This window comes from Cydia splendana, chromosome 7 (assembly GCF_910591565.1).
Source record: "Cydia splendana chromosome 7, ilCydSple1.2, whole genome shotgun sequence".
In the NCBI taxonomy this organism is placed as follows: Eukaryota; Metazoa; Arthropoda; class Insecta; order Lepidoptera; family Tortricidae; genus Cydia; species Cydia splendana.
The window spans coordinates 19,908,182-19,931,939 of record NC_085966.1 but is presented as its reverse complement, the minus strand read 5'-3'; the positions used below and the strand labels follow the sequence as shown (position 1 = coordinate 19,931,939).

Sequence of the window (23,758 nt, the reverse complement as noted above, 5' to 3'; positions counted from 1 at the left end):
CGGAGGGCGGTCATTATTGTCAATTGTCACTTGGCAGTCGGACGTATCAGGCCAGGAACAGTATCACGTTTCGAAGTGTTTGTGTTATTGATTATAATTGATTAAGCAATTAATTTAGTGTTTTGTCTTGCTCGCCTACTACGCTCACAATGTCTGGCAACGAGTCCAATATGCCTCATCGTCCGTCATCAGATGTGGGATTCGAGCGGGCCGACGAATGTGAAGATGGAACACAAAGTGAACAAAGTGGTAGTCAGGACCAAAATTGGCGGCTTTTATTCGAAATGCAAAATTCAAACATGAAGGCGTTAATCGAGGCTCTTCATAAACCTCAACAGTCCGGAAAACATGTGAGTCTTCCAGAGTTTGATCCCGACAAGACCGATGTGGACGCACAGTCGTGGTGTGCTACGGCCGATTTGTGTTTAACAGACAACCCTTTGGAAGGAGGACAGTTGATTGTTGTCATCAGTAAAGCCTTGAAGGGAGTGGCTTCAGCATGGTTATCCCAAATATCTTATGCAGGTATGACCTGGCCACAATTTAAAGAATTGTTTATGGACAGATTTGTAAGCGCTGAAACACCTGCGGCTACCCTCATAAACTTAAACTCGGACAAGCCTAAAGAAAACGAGACCTTAGCGGCCTACGGAAGTCGAGTGATGACGTCACTGCTTAATCGTTGGAAGAAGGCCACAATTGAACAAATCGCTGTGTCACAAACACTTGCACACCTTGCTCAATTTGATACGCGATTGCAACGATTGGCATTTACGACTGAAATAAATAATCGTCAGAAGTTACAATAAGAGCTACAGGCGTTTACCTACTTGAAACGTAAATTTAATGCGGTTGGAGATCAAAAAGGGACAGACAACAAACGGATGAAGATTTCGCCTGCGATCAAATGTTATCATTGCAGGAAAAATGGACACAAACAAGCAGATTGTCTACTTCGTAAAAAAGATGGAAAAGCAAAACCGGTGAAGTCACAACAAAATACTACGATTACGAAGCCTAATCATCAACAACAAACCACATCAAGCGCTATTGTCTGCTTCAAATGTGGAACAACAGGTCACATCGCAAGCCGCTGCACCAGTGGAGGAGGCGCGGATGCGACTACTGTCAGGGAGCGTCGAGTGGACGTTTGCGAAGTGGATCCACCAGCAGGGACTGCGAAACATCAAGGTCAGTGTTTTACTTTCCATTATGATTCTGGTGCAGAGTGCTCAGTAGTAAAAGAAAGTATAGCTTTTAAATTTAGTGGAAAGCGTGAGCACAATGTTGTTAGTATAAAGGGTATTACTAAATCAAGTGTTTTAAGTACCGAGCAGATTGTATGTGTTGTTGAAATTAACAACCATCTTATTGAAATTTTATTGCACGTTTTGCCTGACGATTATTTACGTAGTGATATCCTGATAGGACGTGAGATTTTACGTCAAGGTTTTGGTGTTCTACAAACTGAAAAACAGTTCAAAGTTTTCAAAGTAAATGCTGATCATTCTGAGCTACTCTCGTCAAATTCGATCAATACAATTAGTGATGCCTTGGTGACTAATCGACTTTTAGTTAATGATTTCACTATTGTAGACACAGACGTTCCCCAGGAGCAGAAATCTGAACTTGTTGACGTTTTAAATCGTTATTCGGAGTTTTTCATAACCGGTATGCCTAAGACGCGAGTAACGACGGGAGAGCTTGAGATTCGTTTAATCGATCCGAATTTAACTGTACAGAGGCGACCTTATCGTCTTAGTCCGGAAGAAAGAACAGTAATGCGCGAGCGAGTAGATGAGTTGTTACGTGCAAATATAATTCGTCCCAGTAGTTCGCCTTTTGCGAGTCCAGCTCTTTTGGTTAAGAAGCGTGATGGATCTTACAGGATGGTCGTAGATTATAGGGAGCTGAATAGAAATACGGTATCTGACCGGTATCCGTTACCGCTCATTTCTGACCAAATCTCGCGTTTACACGGGGCGCAGTTCTTTACGAAATTAGATTGTGCTTCCGGTTTTCATCTTATTCCAATCAATTCTGAAGAGTCTATTCAACGTTCTGCTTTCGTAACCGCAGACGGCCAATACGAGTACCTAACGATGCCATTCGGGCTGAAAAATTCGATTTCGGTGTTTCAGAGAGCAATAGTGAAGGCACTAGGTGACTTAGTAAATACATATGTTATTGTCTACGTAGATGATATTTTAATAATGTCTAAAACTGTTGAAGAGGGACTTGAAAGACTGAATATAGTCCTGGACAAATTAACTAAAGCCGGATTCTCTTTGAATTTGAAAAAGTGCTCGTTTTTGAAAACCGAACTCGAGTTTTTAGGCTATGAAGTCAAGGGCGGAGAGATTAGGCCGAATCGTCGTAAGGTCGAGGCGTTGTCTTCTCTGTAGGGCTACCGCCAATACCGAAAATCGTCAATTGCGGGCATTTTTCTCTGTCACTCTAATTACGCCTTCATTGGAGTAAAAGAGTAAGATCCCCGCAATTTGCGAATTTCGGTTTTCGCGGTAACCCCTCTGGCTCCGCCGACAACCGTAACTCAGTTGCGGCAATTCATAGGGTTAGCAACCTACTTTCGACAGTTCGTTCCTAGATTCTCCCATATCATGGGCCCACTTTATAAACTGACGTCAGCAAAAGTTCCTTTTATATGGCAAGAGCGTCACGAAAACATTCGCCAAGAAATCATCTCAATTTTAACGAAAGAACCGGTTCTGATGATCTTTGACTCTCAGTATCCAATCGAATTGCATACAGACGCGAGCTTAGAGGGCTATGGTGCCATACTATTTCAAATTATCGAAGGAAAACGACGCGTTGTCGCATATTATAGTAAACGAACCAGTCCTGCGGAGTCGCGGTATCATAGTTACGAGCTTGAGACTTTGGCGGTTGTCAACGCAGTGAGATATTTCCGGCAGTACTTGCACGGTCGTGAGTTCACTGTGGTGACAGACTGCAACGCTCTCAAGTGCTCTAGTAAAAAGATTGACTTGACGCCGCGAGTCCACAGGTGGTGGGCATATTTACAATGTTTTGATTTTGATGTAGTCTATAACAAAGGCAAAGAAATGGCACACGTAGACTTCTTCTCTCGAAACCTTTTACCATTAGCACAACCTGATATAGAAAACCCCAACCTCTCCCAAGTAGTGTCAGATGAGACTGTCAGGAAAGAGTTCAGTAAAGTAGAGCCAAAACGTATTAACATCACAGAACTGTCTGGTAATTGGCTTCTTGCAGAGCAGAAACGAGATAGCGAGATCTGTAAGATTATTTCAGACTTGAATACTGGTCAAATTAATACAGAGGTTGCGAATAACTACGAGATTCGTGCTGGCATACTTTATCGTAAAATTCAGCGAAACGGCAGGACGAAGTGCTTACCGATCCTCCCTAGGTCTCTCAAATGGTCAGCTGTCAGTAATATCCACGAGTCTCTTGTCCATCTTGGTTATGACAAAACTTTAGAAAAGCTTTACAATTACTATTGGTTCGATGGAATGTCACGTTATGTTAAGAAATTTATTGAGAGTTGTATTACTTGTAAAGTTTCAAAATCACAATCGGGAAAGATTCAAGCTCAACTGCACCCAATCCCAAAGGTGCCCACGCCATGGCATACGATACATGTAGATGCTACCGGTAGATTAAGTGGTAAAAATGATGTTAAGGAGTACGTGTTCGTTTTGATTGACGCGTTTACAAAATATGTCCTCTTGTTTCATAGCAAAAACATTGATAGCAAGAATAGTATCAAGGCCGTTAAGAAAAGCGTAGCATTATTTGGTGCACCTACGCGTATTATTGCCGATCAAGGACGTTGCTTTGCAAGCAAAGAATTCAAGGATTTTTGTGATTCTAGTAATATAAACCTGCATCTAATAGCGACAGGGTCTTCTCGAGCAAACGGTCAGGTGGAACGGATTATGTCCGTTTTGAAATCTATGTTAACAGCTGTTGAAACGAGTGATAACAGATCTTGGCAAGATGCATTAGGGGAAGTTCAACTCGTGATTAATTGCACCTTTAACCGGACGACGAAAGCAAGCCCATTAGAGCTTTTCATTGGCAAGGTAGCACGTCCAGTAGCTATGATGACTTGTGAGGACGAAGATACCGAAGTAGATCTCGATAGAATTAGGGACGAGGCAGCTCATAGTATTGAGAGATCAGCATCTTACGAAAAACAAAGATTTGATCGTACAAAGGCAAAACTCAATAAATTTTCAGTTGGAGACTTTGTTTTACTTAAGAATGAAGAGCGAAACCAAACTAAGCTAGACCCTAAGTATAAAGGTCCATTTCAGATTACAGAGGTATTAGATGGCGATCGCTATAACCTGAAATCATTAAATTCAAGACGTACATACAAATACGCACACGATAGGTTAAGAAAGATGCCAGATCAGAGCTTAACTGACGAAATTGAAGTAGATTTAGAAGTTGGTTCAGATAATTATGAATCTGATTAAGATTAAGTTTACATAGTGATGGAGACCGTACCAGAGGTTGACGTGTAGCCGTAGCTCGGTAGAAATCGGTATCGACTTGCTGTTCGCAGTAAGTAGTCCGTGAGTACGCGGTGGGCCGTCAACTCTGGCGGACTGGTCGGGTTTCTTGAGAAACCTTGGAGTCTAGGGAAGGACTCGGCGGTCCGCAGGGGACGCGCATTAAATGAGTGCAACTGTTAGTTGCCGGGCTATGTATAGCCATATCACATGTAGAGCTTAATCATAGTTGTGAGTCGGGCATATCCGCATTTAAAATTGTGCATTAGTAATCAGTAAAGCTCTGAGAACTAAGCTGTGGTCTACGATAATATTTGAGATAACTTCAATTATTTAAAGGATTAAATGCGTAGTAAACGTCGCTGTGACGATTTGTATGTCGATCAATAATTACCGAATGTAATGTATTGTTGATTTTGTGAATTAAACTTAATGATCAGTTTTAAGGAAGTTTCATTTATGACCCATATGGTGGGTCAGGAGTGACCGAGCTATATGATCCTGTGCGCTAAACTTGTTACAGGTTAACACACAGGGACGTGTGTCTCGCAGGATGGCCGTGTCAGGAAGTCATTAGTACGGGACATCAATTGACTACGAAACGCAAGCGCTGCGTTGGCGCGCTTCTACTGAGTCTGGCCTGACGTTCGTGCACGACAGGTGGTAGGGTAGCAGGTATAAAACCAGTATCACCTGACCGGAGGGCGGTCATTATTGTCAATTGTCACTTGGCAGTCGGACGTATCAGGCCAGGAACAGTATCACGTTTCGAAGTGTTTGTGTTATTGATTATAATTGATTAAGCAATTAATTTAGTGTTTTGTCTTGCTCGCCTACTACGCTCACAATGTCTGGCAACGAGTCCAATATGCCTCATCGTCCGTCATACATGTTTGTGAAAAGGGATTGCGTTTGGGTGTTCTGGAACAACTGGAAATAATTAGGTACAACAATAGGGGCATGATTCTTAACGAACAATTGAATGTTGCGTCATCGCCGTTATTACGAATTTTCCCATCTCACTCACACTTGCACAGTAGGGGGAGTGGTCAAGGTATAAATATGGCCGACCATTCTAGACAGGTCATTCCGTTGCTGGGCGTCAGACCGTCAACAACTCCTGAGGATGCCTCGTAGAGAGGCGAAACACGTGTCGAGGATTATTCTTTTGGTGGTGGTCTGTTATATTTATTTGCGTATTTATTTTTGCGGTGGGAGGGTGGGAATATTAATTGCATGTAAAAATACGCAAGTAAGTATAACGGGTTAGCACTGATTGACTAGCACGTTATCTTTTCGCGGATTAGCAAAGTAATATTTTCGTTTTAATTGATACCTAAAATGACCAAAAACGCTTTTATTATTTATTGTGGTTATCAGATCACAATTTTATAGTCACGCCCCAGCAGGGAACCAAGGGAAAGTTCAGATATTTAATTAAAATACATAAATACCTCCTAAAATAGGTGTTCCGCAATAATTGAATTATATGATTATATTATAATATATTCATTATCCATTAGCATTTCAATTATGTTTATGTTTAACGAAGATATTGAAGCTTCGATTAATCGCTATTTCGTTCCGCTGTGTAGTGTTTATCGATATATAACATGATTAAAATCGACTTTTCACATCCCTAAAAGAGCACACATATACGCTTTTACGCACACATACACAGCCTGGGCGCATCAAGAAAGGCAACACTTGATTTGAAGTCCACCTTGTCAACAGTATGGTTGTCCTTTTTTGACAAACGGCATTTTTAAAAGAGCGAGGAGAGAGAAATGATACTAGTTGCTGCGCCGTGAAAGAGAACAGAAAACGTTGGGCCCTTGAGTTTAGTCTTCTAATTATAGGGTGACCATGTAGTAAAAAAATAATAACTTGATTTCAACACGACTAGAAAATTAACGTTAACCTCACTAATATTGATACGAAACAGTTGCTTATAATTAACGATATGCGCAGTGTTAAGACCATAACACACCATCGCACCGCACCAAGGTCATTGTGCGACGCACCGATAAGTAAGAGCGAGAAAGAGATATCACGTTCTCGCTCTTACTTATGTGTGAGTCGCACAATGACCTTGGTGCGGTGCCATACTGTTACCACTATTAGTCCTGCTCACGTCTCCTGAATCATCCTGTATATTATACCTATATGAGCAGCCGTACAAGCCTAAACAGACTACCGCACCACACTGCGACCTTGGTGCGCCACACCCGTAAGTGAGAGCAAGAAGGAGATATTTCTTTGCAGTAGTAGTGTTACGGCTTTAAAGATCATATTTAACATCCGATGATCAGAAGCCCCCTCCAGACTATGCGCGTGAATCGCGGGCGAAGCCGCGAACGTGAGTGTGGAGTCGATTTCGCTGTCTGCGAAAATCGACGCCACACTCGCGTTCGCGGCTTCGCGCCGCGATTCGCGCACGGGTGAGGAGGGGGCTAGAGAAGATGAAAAATCGCATGCGATCTGTTGCAACATGTGTAGAGCCCTTTGGCCTATTTTGGAGCTGTTTGAGTTATTGGTCATGCCGCGGTTAGAAACTGTTAAAGATGACATGTCAATGTAATTGTGACTGTTATTCGTCAACATTTACTATCACCTTCTTGTTTTAATATTTTTGCTATAAACTTGTAGAAATAGAACCTTGTTACGAAAACTGCAATGGTATTTGTCATTCATATTATACTTTAAAAGACTCCTAAAATTCAGTCAAGACAGTTTGAGTTTTGATACTACTATGGAGTCTTCATCGATTGTTAGTTTCAACAATGATTCCACATTCCAGTCGACGTTGAAAGCAGAATATAACAACGTCAGTGTCCACGAACTAGCCCTGCACGCGATGAGAGATCGATGTCTGCTGTTGCAGCGGCGAATAAACACATTGGAAACAGATAACATGAAGTTGAAACTGGACATCACAAAATCAAAACAAGGTTCACAGTACATTCCTATACAAGAAGATGAGAGAATGCAGCTGCAACAAAAGATTGCTGAACTTAAGAAACAAAAGTCACAACTCATGCATCATGTTTTTATGGTATCATGCGAAAACAAAACCTTATGGAACAAAATTGCCTGCATAAAAGGTCCTGATAAACTTCCTAGTGAACAGGCTAAACATCCTTTAATCCGAACGAACACATACATCCATAGCACTCCAAAAACAAGTTCAAACTATCAAGAAAAGTTTTCAGAGTCAAGCTTAGAAGAGATTTCTCTAAAAGTAATAAACAGTTATATTCAAGAGAAGTCGCAGTTGGTAGAGCAGTACGAACAAATGAGTGAGTTACAAGATGCAGACGATGAAATGTTGAATGTAGATTCTATAGGCTTCACTTACATTGAGGAGCCGGCAACTGATTCTTTGAAAGAGATCCGCAGCCAGACGGAGAAGCTACAGCAGTTGAAGAAGGAAATGGCGCAGCAGGAGAAAGACCTTAAATTAGCAATTTCAAGAGTAGAAAGTGTATTGAAGTGTAAGTAAACTTAGCGCTACTAGCACCATCCCACTAACTTGGGGTTAACCGGTTAAGCCATTAACCTAGTGTCTAATTGTACTGGTAACCATGGTAACCCCAGGTTTAACCGGTTAACCTCCAGGTTAGTGAATAGTGCAAGTGTGACACACACAGTGATTAATTAAGTAGGTACCTATATAATTATACCATTCTCTTTTATCACTTTCACTTATTTATATTAAACATTTATGATTATGAATGTACTAATGATGTCATAATGTGTAAAGAATAGTAATAAAAGTATGTGCATCAGGTTATATAAACTTAGAGGATCTAATATATACTTAACCCGTGGAGTGCCCTAGTATCACACGTGTGATACTAACTCAATTTGGGTTGCAGCGACTCAGTATCAGACATGTGTTACTAGAAATCAATATGGATCAAATTGCTTTGCATCAATTTGTTGTATGATGGGAGCTTGACAGGTTAAAGTTGTCACAGGACATTATAATTAGCTAAAATATTGTAAAATTAGATATCTAACATTTTACTTGGTTGTCCATAAAGAAGACTTTTGAAAAGTATCCATATGACTGTAACAGCTTTATTTATACTAGTATCCTTTGCTTTATATTTCAGCATTCCATTTAACTTCTTTTACTGTGCTGCAAGCCCGTGTTTATGAAACCAAGAGCGTCTTTGACAGAATAATATTCTATCAATAATTTGTAAGACTAATTTTTATTTGTTTTATTTCAGATGGTTACAAATGCCCAACATGCATCGCAAATAGTACAAAAATAACAACTTCCGAGCATAAAGAAATAGAGACCAGCGACAGTCTAGCCAACTGGGCCACACCCGTGGACTCCAGCACTTATAATGACACTTTCAATGATTTAAACACTTCGGCATTCAAGAAGAACCCAGAGCAAGACTCAAAAGAGTCTTTGTCGCCTACAACTGATAGAATCTGCCCTATGTGCGGGGAAACATTCCAAAAAGATATTGCTTTTAACGAATTTCAGGCCCATGTGGAATCCCATTTTACTGGAGATATTGAGCCAGATTCTATTATTGATGAATTTGACAATATTCCTAATTCGTTTGATAACATAATATAATTTTTGTTTAATTAATTTTAGACACCTATGAAGCCTTTGCCAAGCAATGTAATGTAAATGGAAGTAATGTAATATTTTAAGGTAATTTTAATGCAACAGTGGCAAGTAAATAATAAATGTTTATGAAAAATAATGATTGTGTTGTCACAGCAATGTCTCGAGTCTAATGTTTTGTGTGTTGCTGGGATGCTTATATTATATTACCACGCCATCTAGAGTCCATCTAAGCTAACTTTGCAGTCTTTGCACCAACTTGAATAGAACAAAGTAAGGAGTGTCATTAAAAACGTTATTTGTTCATAGAAATTTGACAATTAATGACATTGCCACCCTTTGTCATTGCAAATGCCATGGTGAGTAACTTCGTTCGACTTTATCATTAAAACTTTCAAAGTGAGTTCACTAGATGGCGTTATAGTGTCGAAAAAAATAGCTCTCGAGTCAGATTTCTACAAATTCTAGTTTTTTTATAACATTTAATAAAAAATTAACTTGTTTAATAATTGTACCTATGTACAATACAAACTTTATTTGCACATATACAAAAACGGATATGATAGTAATTTGTTGGAGCATGGTGGTATTGTGTCATGATATGTATTTTATAAGAACAATTTCCAGTTATTTAAAAAATAACTTCACTTCCAATGTGCAACTCTATCAGCTTCTCAGTACATATTATTTACTTGCTTCTTGTGCTACTGAATGAAATTAAGTGCTTTAGTATAATTATTTATTTAATAAAATACTACAAACTATATTATATGCATCTTTTAATTAAGCTAAATCTGTAGGTTTAACATCAGTTGAGTTCGAGGGCTGTTGTGTTGATTTTTGCAGTAGATTCTTGCTGAACCATTGAGGTCTTTCCTTCTTCATTTCAATCACTCTTTTGCCATTCCAAAACTCCTTGGCCTGAAAGAAAATTAAAATTTGTAGTTCTAACATTTTTAACATGTTCACTGTGTGATGGGTTATGACCTGATGCAAAGATTGCCTAATTAGGAGCTACACTAACACACTAACGCTTTCTTTCAACAAAAACCATCTGGTAGATCACCAAATGAAATGATCTTTCATAAATAAGCTCAGAGCCTGAGCTGGGTGTTGAAACACTACTATGGTATGTGTATTAAGGTGGTCCAAAACTGACTTTATGGGGCAAAGCATGAGCATGTCAATATCAACATCCCTGCTTCAACAGTGAATATTGGACCAATATAATTTTAATATGAAAAGTATTTAGTTATAACTTAAAGAGGTTACCCATTGATCTATTAACTCTTTAACCACCAAAGATGGTCACAGATGCACATGGTTTACGATTTAAAATTAACTTTCATGCATTGTAATAAAATATATTATTATTATTGAAGTGTCATCTATCCAGAGGGAAAGGCATGTTATATATTGACATGTGGGTAGATGAGAAGATCTGTGGGGTTCTAGCTAGCAGGCCAGCACATGTATGTAACAGGTGTGTATAATATAAATATTAGGCTTGGCGTTCAAAGGGCTAAAGATTTATTAAAGCATCTGTACCTTTTCTGGAAGATTCTCTCCTTCATACAACATAACAACATCTTCTGTGATTGGTCCAACACCCAGCTTCTCTTTAATCTGGTCCTGGATGAGCTTTGTTTCTTCTTGGATTTTTTTGTAGCAGTGCTCTGAAAAAACATGAAAACCTATACAATACAAAATTGGGCTCATTCTGATAAATAAGACAACACTTTGGGTAACTTTGCACTGCAGGGACACAAGCATGTTCAATAAAAAATTCTATGGCAGTTAAAAGGTTAATAATTGAACCACCTATTTACCACTTTTTAGTGATTTATAAATTTTGGTGTACTGCCATCTCGCTGAAATATTTTTCGCCTAATTTCACTTCCCAACCAACTTATTGCAGTACTTTTAGTTGGCAAACCAATGCTTAGCATATTATTATTTAGCATAATTTTTATTTGATCACAATTTTATTTAGCAGATGCTCATTTTACCACGATTTATTTAGAAAAAATAGTCACTAAGCAAATGTTTTATTATACCTAACTATTTATTGTTAAATAATATTTGCCCAAATTTAAACTTTGCATACTTTTTATTTGATCACAATTATATTTAGCATTTTTTTAAAGACGAAACTGTTCCCAGAGATAGGTAGGTTATGGTTATTTTTTTTATGACCCTAAAAACGAAAGTGCTTCCAGAGATAGGTAGGTTAGGGTAATTTTTTTTATAACCCTAAAAACAAAACTGCTCCCAGAGATAGGTAGGTTAGGGTTATTTTTTTTTATGACCCTAAAAACGAAACTGCTCCCAGATAGGTAGGTTATGGTTATTTTTTTTATGACCCGTAAAACGAAACTGCTCCCAGAGATAGGTAGGTTAGGGTTATTTTTTTTTATTGCCCGTAAAACGAAACTGCTCTCAGAGATAGGTAGGTTATTCACAATATTAGGCGAAAAATAATTTATGCCTATCAATACATTCGACATAACAATAAAAGACATTTTGAAACATGACCAACTAAATATTATGACATACAATAATATTGTAAATAATCATTTGCTACATGTTATATATGCGAAACATTGGTTTGCCATCTGATAGTTTTGCCAAATGATACTATGGGAAAAATAGTTTGGGAAGTGATAATTTGCCATACAATTTTCGGCCACATATTAGTAAACCATAAATTTTACAAGTTTGATAGAATTTGTTTTCAGACAAATCAAAATTAAATTTATCTTGGTAAGTCTTGATTTGTGGACATATTCAATATTTTTGATTTTACTAATAAATATTTAAAACCATTTACAAGGAGACAGTACAGACACTGTAGACAATAGTAATTTTTTTTCGTACTCTGTAACTATTTAACATTTACAACCAAACCTAAGCTGAAACGTTTCTTTCAAATAAACTAATAACAAACCACAAAGTCTGCCAATCTCGTGGTGGTGTCCACAATCCCGACACACTTTGATGTTGGTTTGCGGCACCAGCGGCTTCCACACGTAGTCTGGGTTGCCGAACTTCCTTTTAAGTCTCTTCTCCACGGTTCTTCGAAATTTTGGAACAGCCAGTAGAAAGCCGTCTCCGACAATGTCTTTGATTGAAAACTTTTTCGGAGTAGAAGCTCTAGGCTCATAAACATACGCCAAGGCAAGCTCTGCAAGAACGATTCAAGAGTTTTATGGTTAACATAAGTGACAAGTAGCAGAAATCAGGTACCTAATCGAACGTAAACCGTCAAGGAATAACCAATATACATACCGTTTGGTGGGTGACCGAGTGAGGAAAGAATACATTTTTCTATATTTCTCAGGATATTGACAACCGTTGAAATACGTTGCATTATGAATGATTTATTTCTTATTTAGCAAGGTAAGTATATCACGACCACTCACGACTAAAAACAGGTTAGGTTAAAGTATCAGTGTCAAGTTGACATTGACATCAACACAAGACGGCAACCTAACCATAAAAAAACTGAACCAATCCATTCAAGACATTGGTTAAGACGATGGTGGTAATTATTCAATCACTGTGAGATTAAATTAGCTTGCTGCTTTTATTTTTAATATGAGTTAGTATGATTCATTAAATGTAACATAATGTAAAGAATGCATTAAAAGTGTATTGATTTCTTATAATTATATTTTAAACATAATTCTGTAGAGCTTAAAATTATAACTATTATAAGTGTTCTTCTTGAGCTGATACTGGCAACACGACCCAAGATGGCGCTTGACAATCAGCTGTAAGTGGGGAGGAAAAGTCGAATGCTCGAGTGTTATGTAGTTCATGTCCTCAAGCGTTTCGTTGCAGTTGTAGCTATGGCGTGTTTAAGCCCGAGTAGGCTCTGTGCTCGTGTTCAAGATAAGTTACTGTGTCAATTCGGACATAAAGTTCGCAGACAAACTGTATTTGTGAAACTGAAACCTCCTGGACCAACTCCCTTGCGGATATTTGGAAAGACATGTCAGGTTAGAAAAAGATATTTAACTTTATTTTATTGCCTGGAACCTATTTTTTCTAGGATCGGTCAATAAACCTAGATATTATCGTGAAGCATGCAAGCAACTATTACCCAATTTATTATGTCATTTCGCCTGTTCTTGAAGAGGTCCTGTTTACATAACAGCGTGACAGTAACCTCTATGTCAGCTGATTGATTATTAGAAATAAATCAGGTTTTATGAATGGGAGTGTAAAAAATAGTAGGCTAGTTAAGCCAGAAAATTAATTCTTAAAAGGTGTATAGTTTGTGAGGTAAATTCATGGAAATGTAAAAAGTGAAATCTATTCGTGGGTCGGCGCAGCGGGCGGTACCGGACAGTGGGTCGCGCTCGCGCCGCGGCTCGGCTCTTGGGTTTGTTCAACGATTTTCACTATATTCATAATCAGAACTCTTACTTTCGACAAACAATGCTGATCTTTGTGTTGACATTAATTTTATAACTAAAATCGTGCTTCGAATTGAGCACGATTTATTTGATCCAATCGAGATAACCGGGTTCGTTATTGAGCACTATGCAATTATCTACAAGATATAATTAAGTATATATATTTATACAAGCGCAAGCTATACAAAATATTTCTTAATCATTACTAAATTGTAGTCATAAAATCAGTGTTATTGCGGCGTAACAGTAAAAAAAAAAAAATAGTTTGACGGCAGCGTTCCCCCTATAATTAGATAGGCATTTTCCCTGATTTTATAGGATATTAACCCTGTATTTGCAGAAGTAAGACGCGCCGGCGTCGTGCTTTCTCGCGCAGCGTGCGAGCATGCGATACCGACCCGATGCGAACGAAACTTTCTAAGCATTACAAATATTTTTCGCATTAATATTTCATTTACTCTTCCATTGCCAATAGAGCTAACCGATTTCTTTATATATGTCACCGTAAAATTGTAAACACTCGCCAGTTTATAATCTCGCTAGTTAAATTATAAACTGACGGTAGGGAGATTACAATCTAACCTAACCTAACCTACGTTAGGTTATAAACTAACGGGTTCACAATCTTACGGTGTCATATACATAGCGTGGTGTTCCAATTACAAAAATAGTCGTTACGATCACGGAAAAAAATAAGTTAATTACCTATTGTTTTTAATTGGATTGTCCTTGCAACAGTTTTGAGGAATTTCGTCAAGTCGTAATGGTAAAAATGGAGAGTCGCTCGCCGTTAGTGAAAGTTGTGTGATGATTCGTTGAATTTTTAATACCTAGCGCGAAAACTGGGTGGGTAAGGCACCTGTTGAAGTGCTAGCCACACGCCTTTCTTATTTTGTTTCAATCCATTTGGGGAACATTGACCTTGTTTATCTTTGTTGATTTGGGTCTGTGGGTGTTTCTGTCACGTCTTATACAAGCCATACCGGTCATTTGAACCTTAACCACGATTTTACTTAGGGATAAGTTCGCCCTTGTACTATATTTATGTTTTATCTGATTTACCTGTAATCCTCTCTTCCGTACAATAAAGTGTTACTTACTTTACTTATGGAAAATAAAGACCAATCTGTTAGATTCCCATGTTTACGTTTTCGGTATTAGACTAGAAATACACCTTCATACATCGATTTGTTTCTTACATTTCCTTTGCTTCGAACCAAGTGTTAACCTACTAATCGAATACTTGTCGCAAACAACTTTAACCGCAGGACATGACACCGCATCTTCTAGGTATATCGACGTAAAGGTATCTTTACAATTTGCTCCCTTACTACATTACAAAAAGGCGAAAATATAACTGACTGGTTTATCGTACTCGCTCGCAAGTTTTGTCACACTTTCGGTAAGCCAGCATTACCAGTTTTCAAGTACAAGTGAAATTGTTCCTCAGTAGGTACCTACTCTTGTGAAGGAAACGCTAAAATAACTTCGTATCCGTTTGCCAGCCTGATTACGACTAGTTTTACTCATCAATAAGGCAATGTTGCTGATTCTATTCTAAATTCTAATCATTCATAGTTTACTGGAAATGTAGATAAGGCTTACTTCTATCACTTGCTTCTCCATTCTGTGCCATTTTCTTAGTTGTGGAAGTGTGGTAATGGCATACTCGCTAGGGCCGTTTGTGTCTTTCTTTAGAAAGAGTTTTTCTATTCTTTGACTAATCAATGGTTTTATATGAACGTTAAACCGACACATGATTATTTATTAATTATCTTGAATATATAGTTGATTATTGATTAATCATAGTCATAATAATTTTGAGATAAAAGAACCGTTAGCAGCAGAAGTTACTACGAGGATGAGGAATTCAAAAGTACTTATAGAAATCACTGGCAGCACATCTTGCACCGCTTGCACGCACCATTATGCACTGCGTGTTACTATTAAAAATCAATATTAAATCGAGCTGTTTCAATCTTGTTAAATTAAATCATAGACTAGGAATCCTCTAGGCGGACTTTAGAGCAATTATTTCATGAAACCGATGCTGCCAAAAATACAGGGGTGCGGGGGACGAGGTGATTGGTCCGTTCAAAGACACGGACGTCACACAAAGACACTTTCGACTCGAAAATGAAGTAAAACTACCGTATTTATGGCAGAGGGGGTAGAGCTACTATGCTCAGTGTGGAGGATGTCTTGTCTGTGAATTAAATTCAGGACAACTTCAATTGTAATTACAGGTGAAATGAAAATGGTTCCATTTCATTTGGATTTAACGCATCGGTCGAACGCGTTCCGTCGCACGTAACTCAAACGATACTTACTAGAAATGCGGAACATACAACTATTTGTTCGTAGACGTTATTGTATAAGCGTTTGTGGCAACGCTCAACGCGTTATTTTCGACTTACAACATTTTACTGTATCCTAAATTACGTACGTGATGACAATACAAAGGTACATTAGGTTTGAAAGCGTGCTGTGTGTATTCGTAAAAATCTGTTTTACGCAACTAGAGTCTAAAGCGGGTTAACATTAGCTATTATTTTTAAAGTGTGTCGTTTACGTATCTCCAGGCATCCGGAGATGTGTAAAGCCCTTTTTTCCTTGAACCTCGAGCCTACATTTAGCCTGTTAGCCTATCACCCACGCACGCGAAAATCAATATTTTATTACGTTTCATCAAAGCGGATTACGTATTGTTTCAAAGGTTAAGTAAGGAACCCAACAAAACTCTGAAAACGCATTGTAGAGTTTGCTTTATATCATTTTATAGCATTGAATAATAATACTCGTGTTAATAATTTTGAAATCAGGTAAACCAGGCGGACATTCGCGATTGACACTACATCGGATAAAAAATTAGATAACGGTTAGCATTTTACAAAACGTGACTGACTGATCCAAATCAATATTTACCCTAAACTTTAACTTGTATCTGTAGAGTGAAGTATTAGGAAATTCCTAATACTTCCTAATAGGAATATTAGGGTGAGCATTTGTGTAGGTAATTCAATTAGTAAACAACATTCTAATTCTTCTGCAAATATGCGTAAAGCATCACAACTTCAGCTATGCATAGAGCAGTCAACGCAAGCGTTGTACAGTCGCCATCAGATATATCGGAGCGGCCAAGGTGCTCACAAATATCTTAACACGCCTCTATTGGCAACGCGTTAGCCCCCATTCGCACGAGAGCTTTTTCAACGCGCGTTAAAAAAGCGTTTGTATGACACAAATGGATACATGTGTATTTATTCACACGACGGCGGTGGCGCTTTTTATCAGGCGTTGTTGGATTTTCGGCTTTGAGCCTTGGTCGTTAAATTCGAAGTTAGCGTGCGGACAGCTTCAAGCTTTCGTGCGAATGGGGGCTTAGAGTGCGAGTTCAGATATATATGTATTTTTGAGCACCTCGGTCGTTCCGATATATTTGATTTGTTAGCTTAACTGACGATCGGTCAACCTTATGTCTTTGCTTATGTGTTTTTAAAGCCCTGATTATCGAAGTCCCTTAATTTTCGGCCATCACAATTGATATCTACTCTCGTTTTCCATTGTTTAATTCTATCTAGAATATTGTACTGGTGGATTTTTTCCTCGCTCCCTATTTTTCCGATGATAATATATGCCATATTTGCGTGCTGATTACCTAACTAAACTGAAGAGTTTTTATTCACTTCCTTTACCACGTCTGTCTAAGGGCCACCCCACACTAGCGTCTATTAGGCATCGGCGTCTAGTCAGCGCTATGCAAAATGACGTCGCTGTGCAGTTGCGCCAACGTTGCGTCGACCAGCAGTCTCATGGCTCCTCTACACGATGGGCCAGCGCCGGCCATTCCAAGGGACGCAGCCATGCGGTAGAATGAGATAGCAATATCACTTGCTCCCTCTAACGCATAAATGCGTCCCTTGGAGTGGCTGGCGCTGACCCATCGTGTAGAGGAGCCAATAGAGTTGACTAGACGCCGAGGCTCGGGAGACGCTAGTGTGGGGTGATGCTAACAGGTCAGCGAATACAATTAGCCGCTGATAAATCCGATTAATTTCATTCAATTGTACCCAGAGAACGTCAGGTATCTCTCCAACTCAATGAAAAGTTGCCAGTAATGTATTATATCGTAGACCGCCAGACTTGCTGTCCTTCTGCTGCAAGCCGTTGGGCAAGCGCGTTTCGGTCGGCACTCGCAAACAATGAACTCATCATCTGTGGAAGCAATATTAATTGCTGTCGTTTGCGCACGTGAGCTGTGTTTGATAAGGGTCCTGGCTTGCTTAGTGTTGTGTAATTTGTCATTTACTTGGCTTGTTCCAAACGCTTACAGATCCAACGCTTTTGAGAAACCAGCTTAAGCGCGAGCGACTTACGCATAGGTTGTTTAATGATTGAGATTACAAGTTAAACTTAAACTGGTGGTCGATTGACGGGCTCTCGGTAATGCTTTAGGTATCCCCGGCCTTGTCTTGACGTGTCCCAAGATTGTCCACTTTTGTATAATGCGCAAATAAACGCTAATTACGCTGTGGGATTGTAATTTCACGTAAATTAATGATGTTGTAGGTTTTTTTAATGAGTGTATGTACTCTGGGTTTGTTTGTTTGGAACAAATAGGCAGTAGATTTGGGTTTGTCCGCCTATGACGTCAATGAACTAGATTACTCACGGGTACATTGATTGTGTCAAGCTAGTGAGTATTCTAAGAAATAATCTTGTATGAAATACCCGCTAATTTCCCGGATATAAACTGGTAAAATTACTATCAATAGTTAAGCGAATGAAGTGTTAAAAAGACTCTGGTTCTAAGTTCTATCTAATAGATTCTAATAGAAGTCGTGTAACGACACGAAACACGATTTAAAGTTTACCCATTGCTATTTACTGAACTCTTAAACACGACTGCATCAGTGTTTTCAATTTATTTTCGCATTCTCTTATTGCTCATTTTATATACATATCATTAACCTATAGGCTCAGCTTTTAAATACTTTCATTGAATAATAGAATAATATACCTAAACAAACTTACAAAACGCCTGGTTCGGACGCGTGTGAAGCCACTCTAAAAAAAGTGCGCGAATATTAGCCTAAATGTCAGCTTAGTGTCGTCACCAACACGATTAGAATTAGGTAACTTAATGGGAGCATTCCTTAATCAAACTTCAACCGAATAAATACGTATGCGTTTTATTCAGAGCATGACGGGTGCATATTTGGCAACCAGTATAATAGCGGTGCAATGCTCACCGTGGACTCGCAGTATGTGCATTGGGTGCATTATAACATTGCGATGTATCCGCGAAATCGTACGGCCAATGCCAGCTAATGACTGTAGTGCAGTCGGAAGAGAAACCAATACTATTACATCTGTAAATTAAAAGTACCTAAGCGTTATTCGTGAAATTAAGATTAAATTTTCAGTTTGATATACAAACGTTGTACAGTCAACAACAGAGCTATGAATACAGGCAAAGTGCCAAAAATATGTATACACGACCTTAATGTACAGGCAATAAAGTACTGTATACATATTTTTGACACTTTTCCTGTATTCATAGCTCTGTTGTTGACTGTACAGTCAAAATCTTTGAAATATATCGAAGCGGCCAAGGTAATCACAAGTATCTGACCCGAGCATCAAGACGATTAAGTACGTTGTTCAGTTATTTATGAGCACTTTGATCTCCGTTCCGATATATCTATATGATGGTTACTGTACTCATAAAAATAACAAAATCATGCTTAATTTAGTACAAAGTGTATATATGTATGTAGTTGTGTACTTTGTAAGAAAATATACAGGGTTATATTTCATGCTAACCGCTAACCTCGACATTAGACATTGCCACGGTCCCTTGGTTGTAAATAGTTAAATACATCAGTGTCAAAAGTTTTTTTTTATTACCCTATGTGTGTGTCCCACTGCTGGGCAAAGGCCTCCCCTCTCCCTTTCCAATCCTCCCTGTGCTGAGCAAGATCCCACCAATCCCGCTGGAATGCATGCGGGTAGTCCCGCCATCTCTCGGTCTGCCTCAAAAAAAAAAAGTTTGTCATGAAAAGTAAAGTAATTTTTTTTCTTCAAATTAAGCCACATTGACAAATTATGTCACGGCTTAGGACGATTTATTGATAAATATTGATAATTTATTTAATATTCAACCTAAAACCATTTATTTTATATAGAATTTGACGTGATCACGTTTACGACCTCATTCCTCTCGTTTTGTAATACACCTCATTTATGTTTGAAATGGTTGATTCTAGAATCCGTAAATTATAGTGGTATTGTGGCCTTAGCTGTGTCTGCGTGTTGCCTACATGTTAAGCCTTTGTGACTAATTAGAAGCTGTACTTTAATTACCTTTAGGCCGGTCGTATACGGTGACTTTTTGTAGTAATCGCTACAAAATCTTTAGGGAATGTTTTTATAACAGTTCCTGTAACTCGCCTCCAATTCAAACAATTAGTAACTTTATATTTTAACCCTTTTAAATGACAGATTAAATCATTAATAGTCAATTGAGCCTTGTAGCGCGTTTACGAATAAATAACACCACAAATCGTCATATTAATCACAAATTTATTAACATAACAAATAAACTAAAACTAGTGACTAATTCCATTTGCTAACATTCTCTCAAACTCAGTCATCACAAAAGTATTTCCGATTACTAAGTAACAAACCAATTCATTTAAATTAGAAATGAGGAAAGTAAAAGCGAATTGTCGATGGTGCTCTCGGCGTTTTTTTTTTACCGACTAAAAAAAAGAGCTTATATGTTCGGGAGTGGCCATGTTTTTATTAGTGTCCGACCGAAAGTTCGGTTTCGGTTTCGGTTTCGGCCAGTTTCGGCCAAAAAATCATGTTTCGGCTGTTGTTTCGGTTTCGGCCAAAAAACGGCCGAACCTTTCGGCCGGGCCGAAACTTACGAAATGGTGCTTCGGACAAAGACCAAAAGTTGGGGAATAAGTAGGACAACAATATTAATACATATCTACATATACTGATTCATGTATAGGTACAGAAATTAACTGGTTTATTATAAAACACAATTCCACTAATGAGAGCGCCACTGGACGGTCGACGCAGTCTTAAGAGGCTGTCAATACTTATAAAGCGTACACTGTCTAATTGTATCGGAGTGAATGAGATAGCACTGTCGCACGTAGCCGTTGGCCGAGTATCAGCTCGGCCCGAGTCGAACGATGTCTTTTTCGCTCTTATTCAGTCATTTTTCTATCTACCTCTAATAGCAAATTTTAAGCGAGGCTAAAGGCTACGCTCAACTAGGGCCGCAAAGTTGATTTTCTCAATAGTTAATATTTTGCGAAGCTGAACAGCTGACTATTGATTAAAACGAAGAAAAAACCCTTAAAAGTGTCCCCAGTACAGTTTTTCATACGAATGCTCGACCTTAGCCTCACTTTTTACCTCAATTTACCATTGGTTTGTGCTCCACATGTCCTCTACTTCAGCTTAGCCTTTGGCCTCGCTGTGCCATGCTTGGCCTGCGGTCTCGCTTTTTAATACAATGGACATTGGTTGGAGTCTGTCCTTAACTACTTATCCTGAAGCCTGAAGCACGGCTTTGACTTCGCATGAAAGTTCGCCTCACTGGGGCACTTCGGACTTTTAGGCCCAGGTGTAGATCGGTACCCGGCCTTGCGATATTGTTAACAAAAAATTTCGCGCTCGCTGCGCTCGCGTTTTTGGTTGCTTTTTTGGTTGACCCTGTATCTACATGTTAGCTTGACTGGTGAATGAAAAGAGTTAGACCAAGAAGATTCTGCAATGATTTTGATAGCATACGCAGTGCTACTAGTGCAAATGTTATTTATACGTCATCATTTCATAGAAGTTTTGACGTTTAAAGTAACACTTGCACTGCATGTCTTATCAAAATCGTTGCAGAATTATCTTGGTCTAACTCTAGTAATTTTCTTAAAAAACTGCTTAAGTAAGTTACTGATCAATTTCAAGGACATTGGGTGTTGACAGCCCCATAATATGTGTGTAAAAGCGGTTTTATGACATTTTTTCAACGATTTTAACAAGTCTACAAACGTTTCGGTTTCGGTTTCGGCCGAAACTAGAGCCAAAGCCGAACATTCGGTTTCGGTTTCGGTTTCGGCAAAAAAACATGTTTCGGTCGGACACTAGTTTTTATGTAATTATGTAGGAAATGCTACAGGCGGTAAAGTGACAGTTGCCTCCCTTATTAATAATATGCATTTATAAAACAAACTTTATTATATAAAAAAATGTATTCATTGTGAATAATGCATGAAGGAAAACAATAAACACGTGATGAATTGTTTAGTTTTTATGAAAAACTTTAAAACAGTCATATCTTTGGTGTTTACAAAACGTTTTTATAATTGATTATAATATAACGAGTTTATTTTTTCAGAGAATTGTCACATTTTAACATAAAAAAGATGACATCTATTGTATGTCATTGTATTATCTATTGTATTATCAATGACATCTATTGTATTATCAATGTATTGTATGGGCGGGGCAACTCAGTTTCAGACTGAAACTTATTTTATTATGATATTGACTCATTATTTAGTAATTACATATATGTACATATGATACGATCTGATGTATAAGCGTAATATACAAGGTTCAATTTACTATTTTGTCATACACACAGCATGCATGTATGTTGTATGACTTGTATGTTTAAGCCATATGTCCCACCGTAGCATCCAAACTACTAAGCCTACCCTATTTTAATGATAATGGTGTCAATACATTCCCTTGATTGCCGGAGTAACACGTTAAAGCTTTTTCCCAGATTTTTTTTAACCGACTTCTAAAAACAGTAAGGCGCAGGGGAGCAATTTCGACTGCGGGATAATTTCAAGTAATCGAAATATCTTCCATGTTTTACATTATTTACTAGAGTCATACACAACACATCTTTTTCGCTATCTAGACATATATGGCACTCTAGTTAATAATGTAAAAGATGGAAGATATTTCGATAAGTTGAAATTATCCGGCAGTCGAAATTGTCCCCCTGCACCTTAGGTCATAAACGAATAGTAAAGAAAAGCCGGGTAAAATTTATTAAACTCTCTCTCTCTCTCTCTACATCATATCTAGGGCTTGCAAATATTCGAAACTTTCAGGTATTCGAATATTCGACTTTTTCTGACGAGATATTCGAATATTCGAATAATTATTCGAATATTTAAAAAAAATAAGAAAAGGAACGAAAAATCGGTTTATTATCGTTTTATTCAAAAGCTTTTTCCACATATTGCTAAAATTAATGATATTTTGCAGAAATCCACTTATTGACTCAGATTTTATCATCCTACTCTGAAATACCCACGTTTATAAAAGCAAGTAAGTACCTAAAACGCAAAAATTAGTCATTTTCAATATTTCTTGATAAAACTTTTTATTATAAATGCGTCGTTGCGTGAATTAATATAACTTTAACCATCCAAACACGTATGTAAGAGAGAAAACATTTTAGTAGGTAATCAACTAATCACTAATCATTTTCTGATTTAAATTAACTTCTTGTCGTTAAGAAGCCTGTAAAATGGCCTTTAATTCCATTGTATTTTGAATCTTTATTGACTTTATTAGTCTTGGCAAGTTTAGTTTTGATTCCTAATGGTCGGCTGTTATATAATAAGTTATATAATTGGTATTGGAATATTTAAGGGAAAAAGTTGGCTGACTACGGGGTGGATTATTCGTTAGCTAAAGGTGCGTGGTTAGAACTAGTTCGGTAGGTTTGGTATGATCAAATTTGTGAATTGCGATAAAGGGCAAGGTTTAGACTTCGAATATTCGCTTAAGGTACGATTTTACTCAATTATCTTAAAACTTACGTAAAGTTACTTGTACCTAGAAAAAGCATTAGCCGCACCGTAATAAAACATACTTTTTGATTTCGTTTCCTTTGAAATTGAGTTAGGTTTAACTGTATTCACGAAGCCTATTGAGAGGAATACAGTAAAAACATTATTTTCTTCGCATTTGGGTACCTACGGTTCCTCATTCACTGTTAATACCCGGCAAAATACACAGAAACTGTAACTATAACGGATGAAAATAGATTTTACCTAGTAATAAAAAATATTCGAATATTCGAAACCTGAGCGGCCGAATATTCGAATATCAAAACAGGTCGAATATTCGACATATTCGAATATTCGAATATTCGAATTGCAAGCCCTAAT

At 38.0% G+C, this 23,758-nt stretch overlaps 3 protein-coding genes across 3 annotated transcripts in view; 2 read left to right on the top strand and 1 right to left on the bottom strand.

Annotated features, from left to right (window-relative positions):
• Window positions 1-7,141: 7,141 nt before the first annotated feature.
• Window positions 7,142-9,887, top strand: LOC134792258 (protein spindle-F). The gene is made up of 2 exons (XM_063763522.1): window positions 7,142-8,020; window positions 8,765-9,887. Exons 1-2 carry the CDS (start codon window positions 7,279-7,281, stop codon window positions 9,127-9,129), a joined length of 1,107 nt encoding a protein of 368 aa, XP_063619592.1. The 5' UTR covers window positions 7,142-7,278; the 3' UTR covers window positions 9,130-9,887.
• Window positions 9,849-12,565, bottom strand: LOC134792259 (large ribosomal subunit protein bL32m). Its single transcript, XM_063763523.1, has 4 exons — window positions 12,412-12,565; window positions 12,071-12,307; window positions 10,672-10,799; window positions 9,849-10,044 (listed from the first exon to the last, which is right to left on the bottom strand). The coding sequence occupies exons 1-4, from the start codon at window positions 12,491-12,493 to the stop codon at window positions 9,907-9,909; spliced, it is 585 nt and encodes a 194-aa protein (XP_063619593.1). The 5' UTR covers window positions 12,494-12,565; the 3' UTR covers window positions 9,849-9,906.
• A 324-nt stretch (window positions 12,566-12,889) lies between these two features.
• Window positions 12,890-23,758, top strand: part of LOC134792385 (all trans-polyprenyl-diphosphate synthase PDSS1) — an 82,781-nt gene continuing 71,912 nt past the window's right edge. The window contains exon 1 of the mRNA XM_063763678.1: window positions 12,890-13,124. Coding sequence (XP_063619748.1) covers window positions 12,921-13,124 — 204 coding nt within the window. The 5' untranslated portion in view covers window positions 12,890-12,920. The remainder of the gene's footprint in view (window positions 13,125-23,758) is intronic.

Coding starts and splice junctions, on each gene's coding strand:
- LOC134792258 (XM_063763522.1), top strand. CDS start 7,279: ATGGAGTCTTCATCGATTGTTAGTTTCAACAATGATTCCACATTCCAG. Junction 8,021..8,764: donor AGTAGAAAGTGTATTGAAGT/GTAAGTAAACTT, acceptor GTTTTATTTCAG/ATGGTTACAAATGCCCAACA.
- LOC134792259 (XM_063763523.1), bottom strand. CDS start 12,493: ATGCAACGTATTTCAACGGTTGTCAATATCCTGAGAAATATAGAAAAA. Junction 10,800..12,070: donor CGAGATTGGCAGACTTTGTG/GTTTGTTATTAG, acceptor ATGTTTTTTCAG/AGCACTGCTACAAAAAAATC. Junction 10,045..10,671: donor GAGAGAATCTTCCAGAAAAG/GTACAGATGCTT, acceptor ATTTTCTTTCAG/GCCAAGGAGTTTTGGAATGG.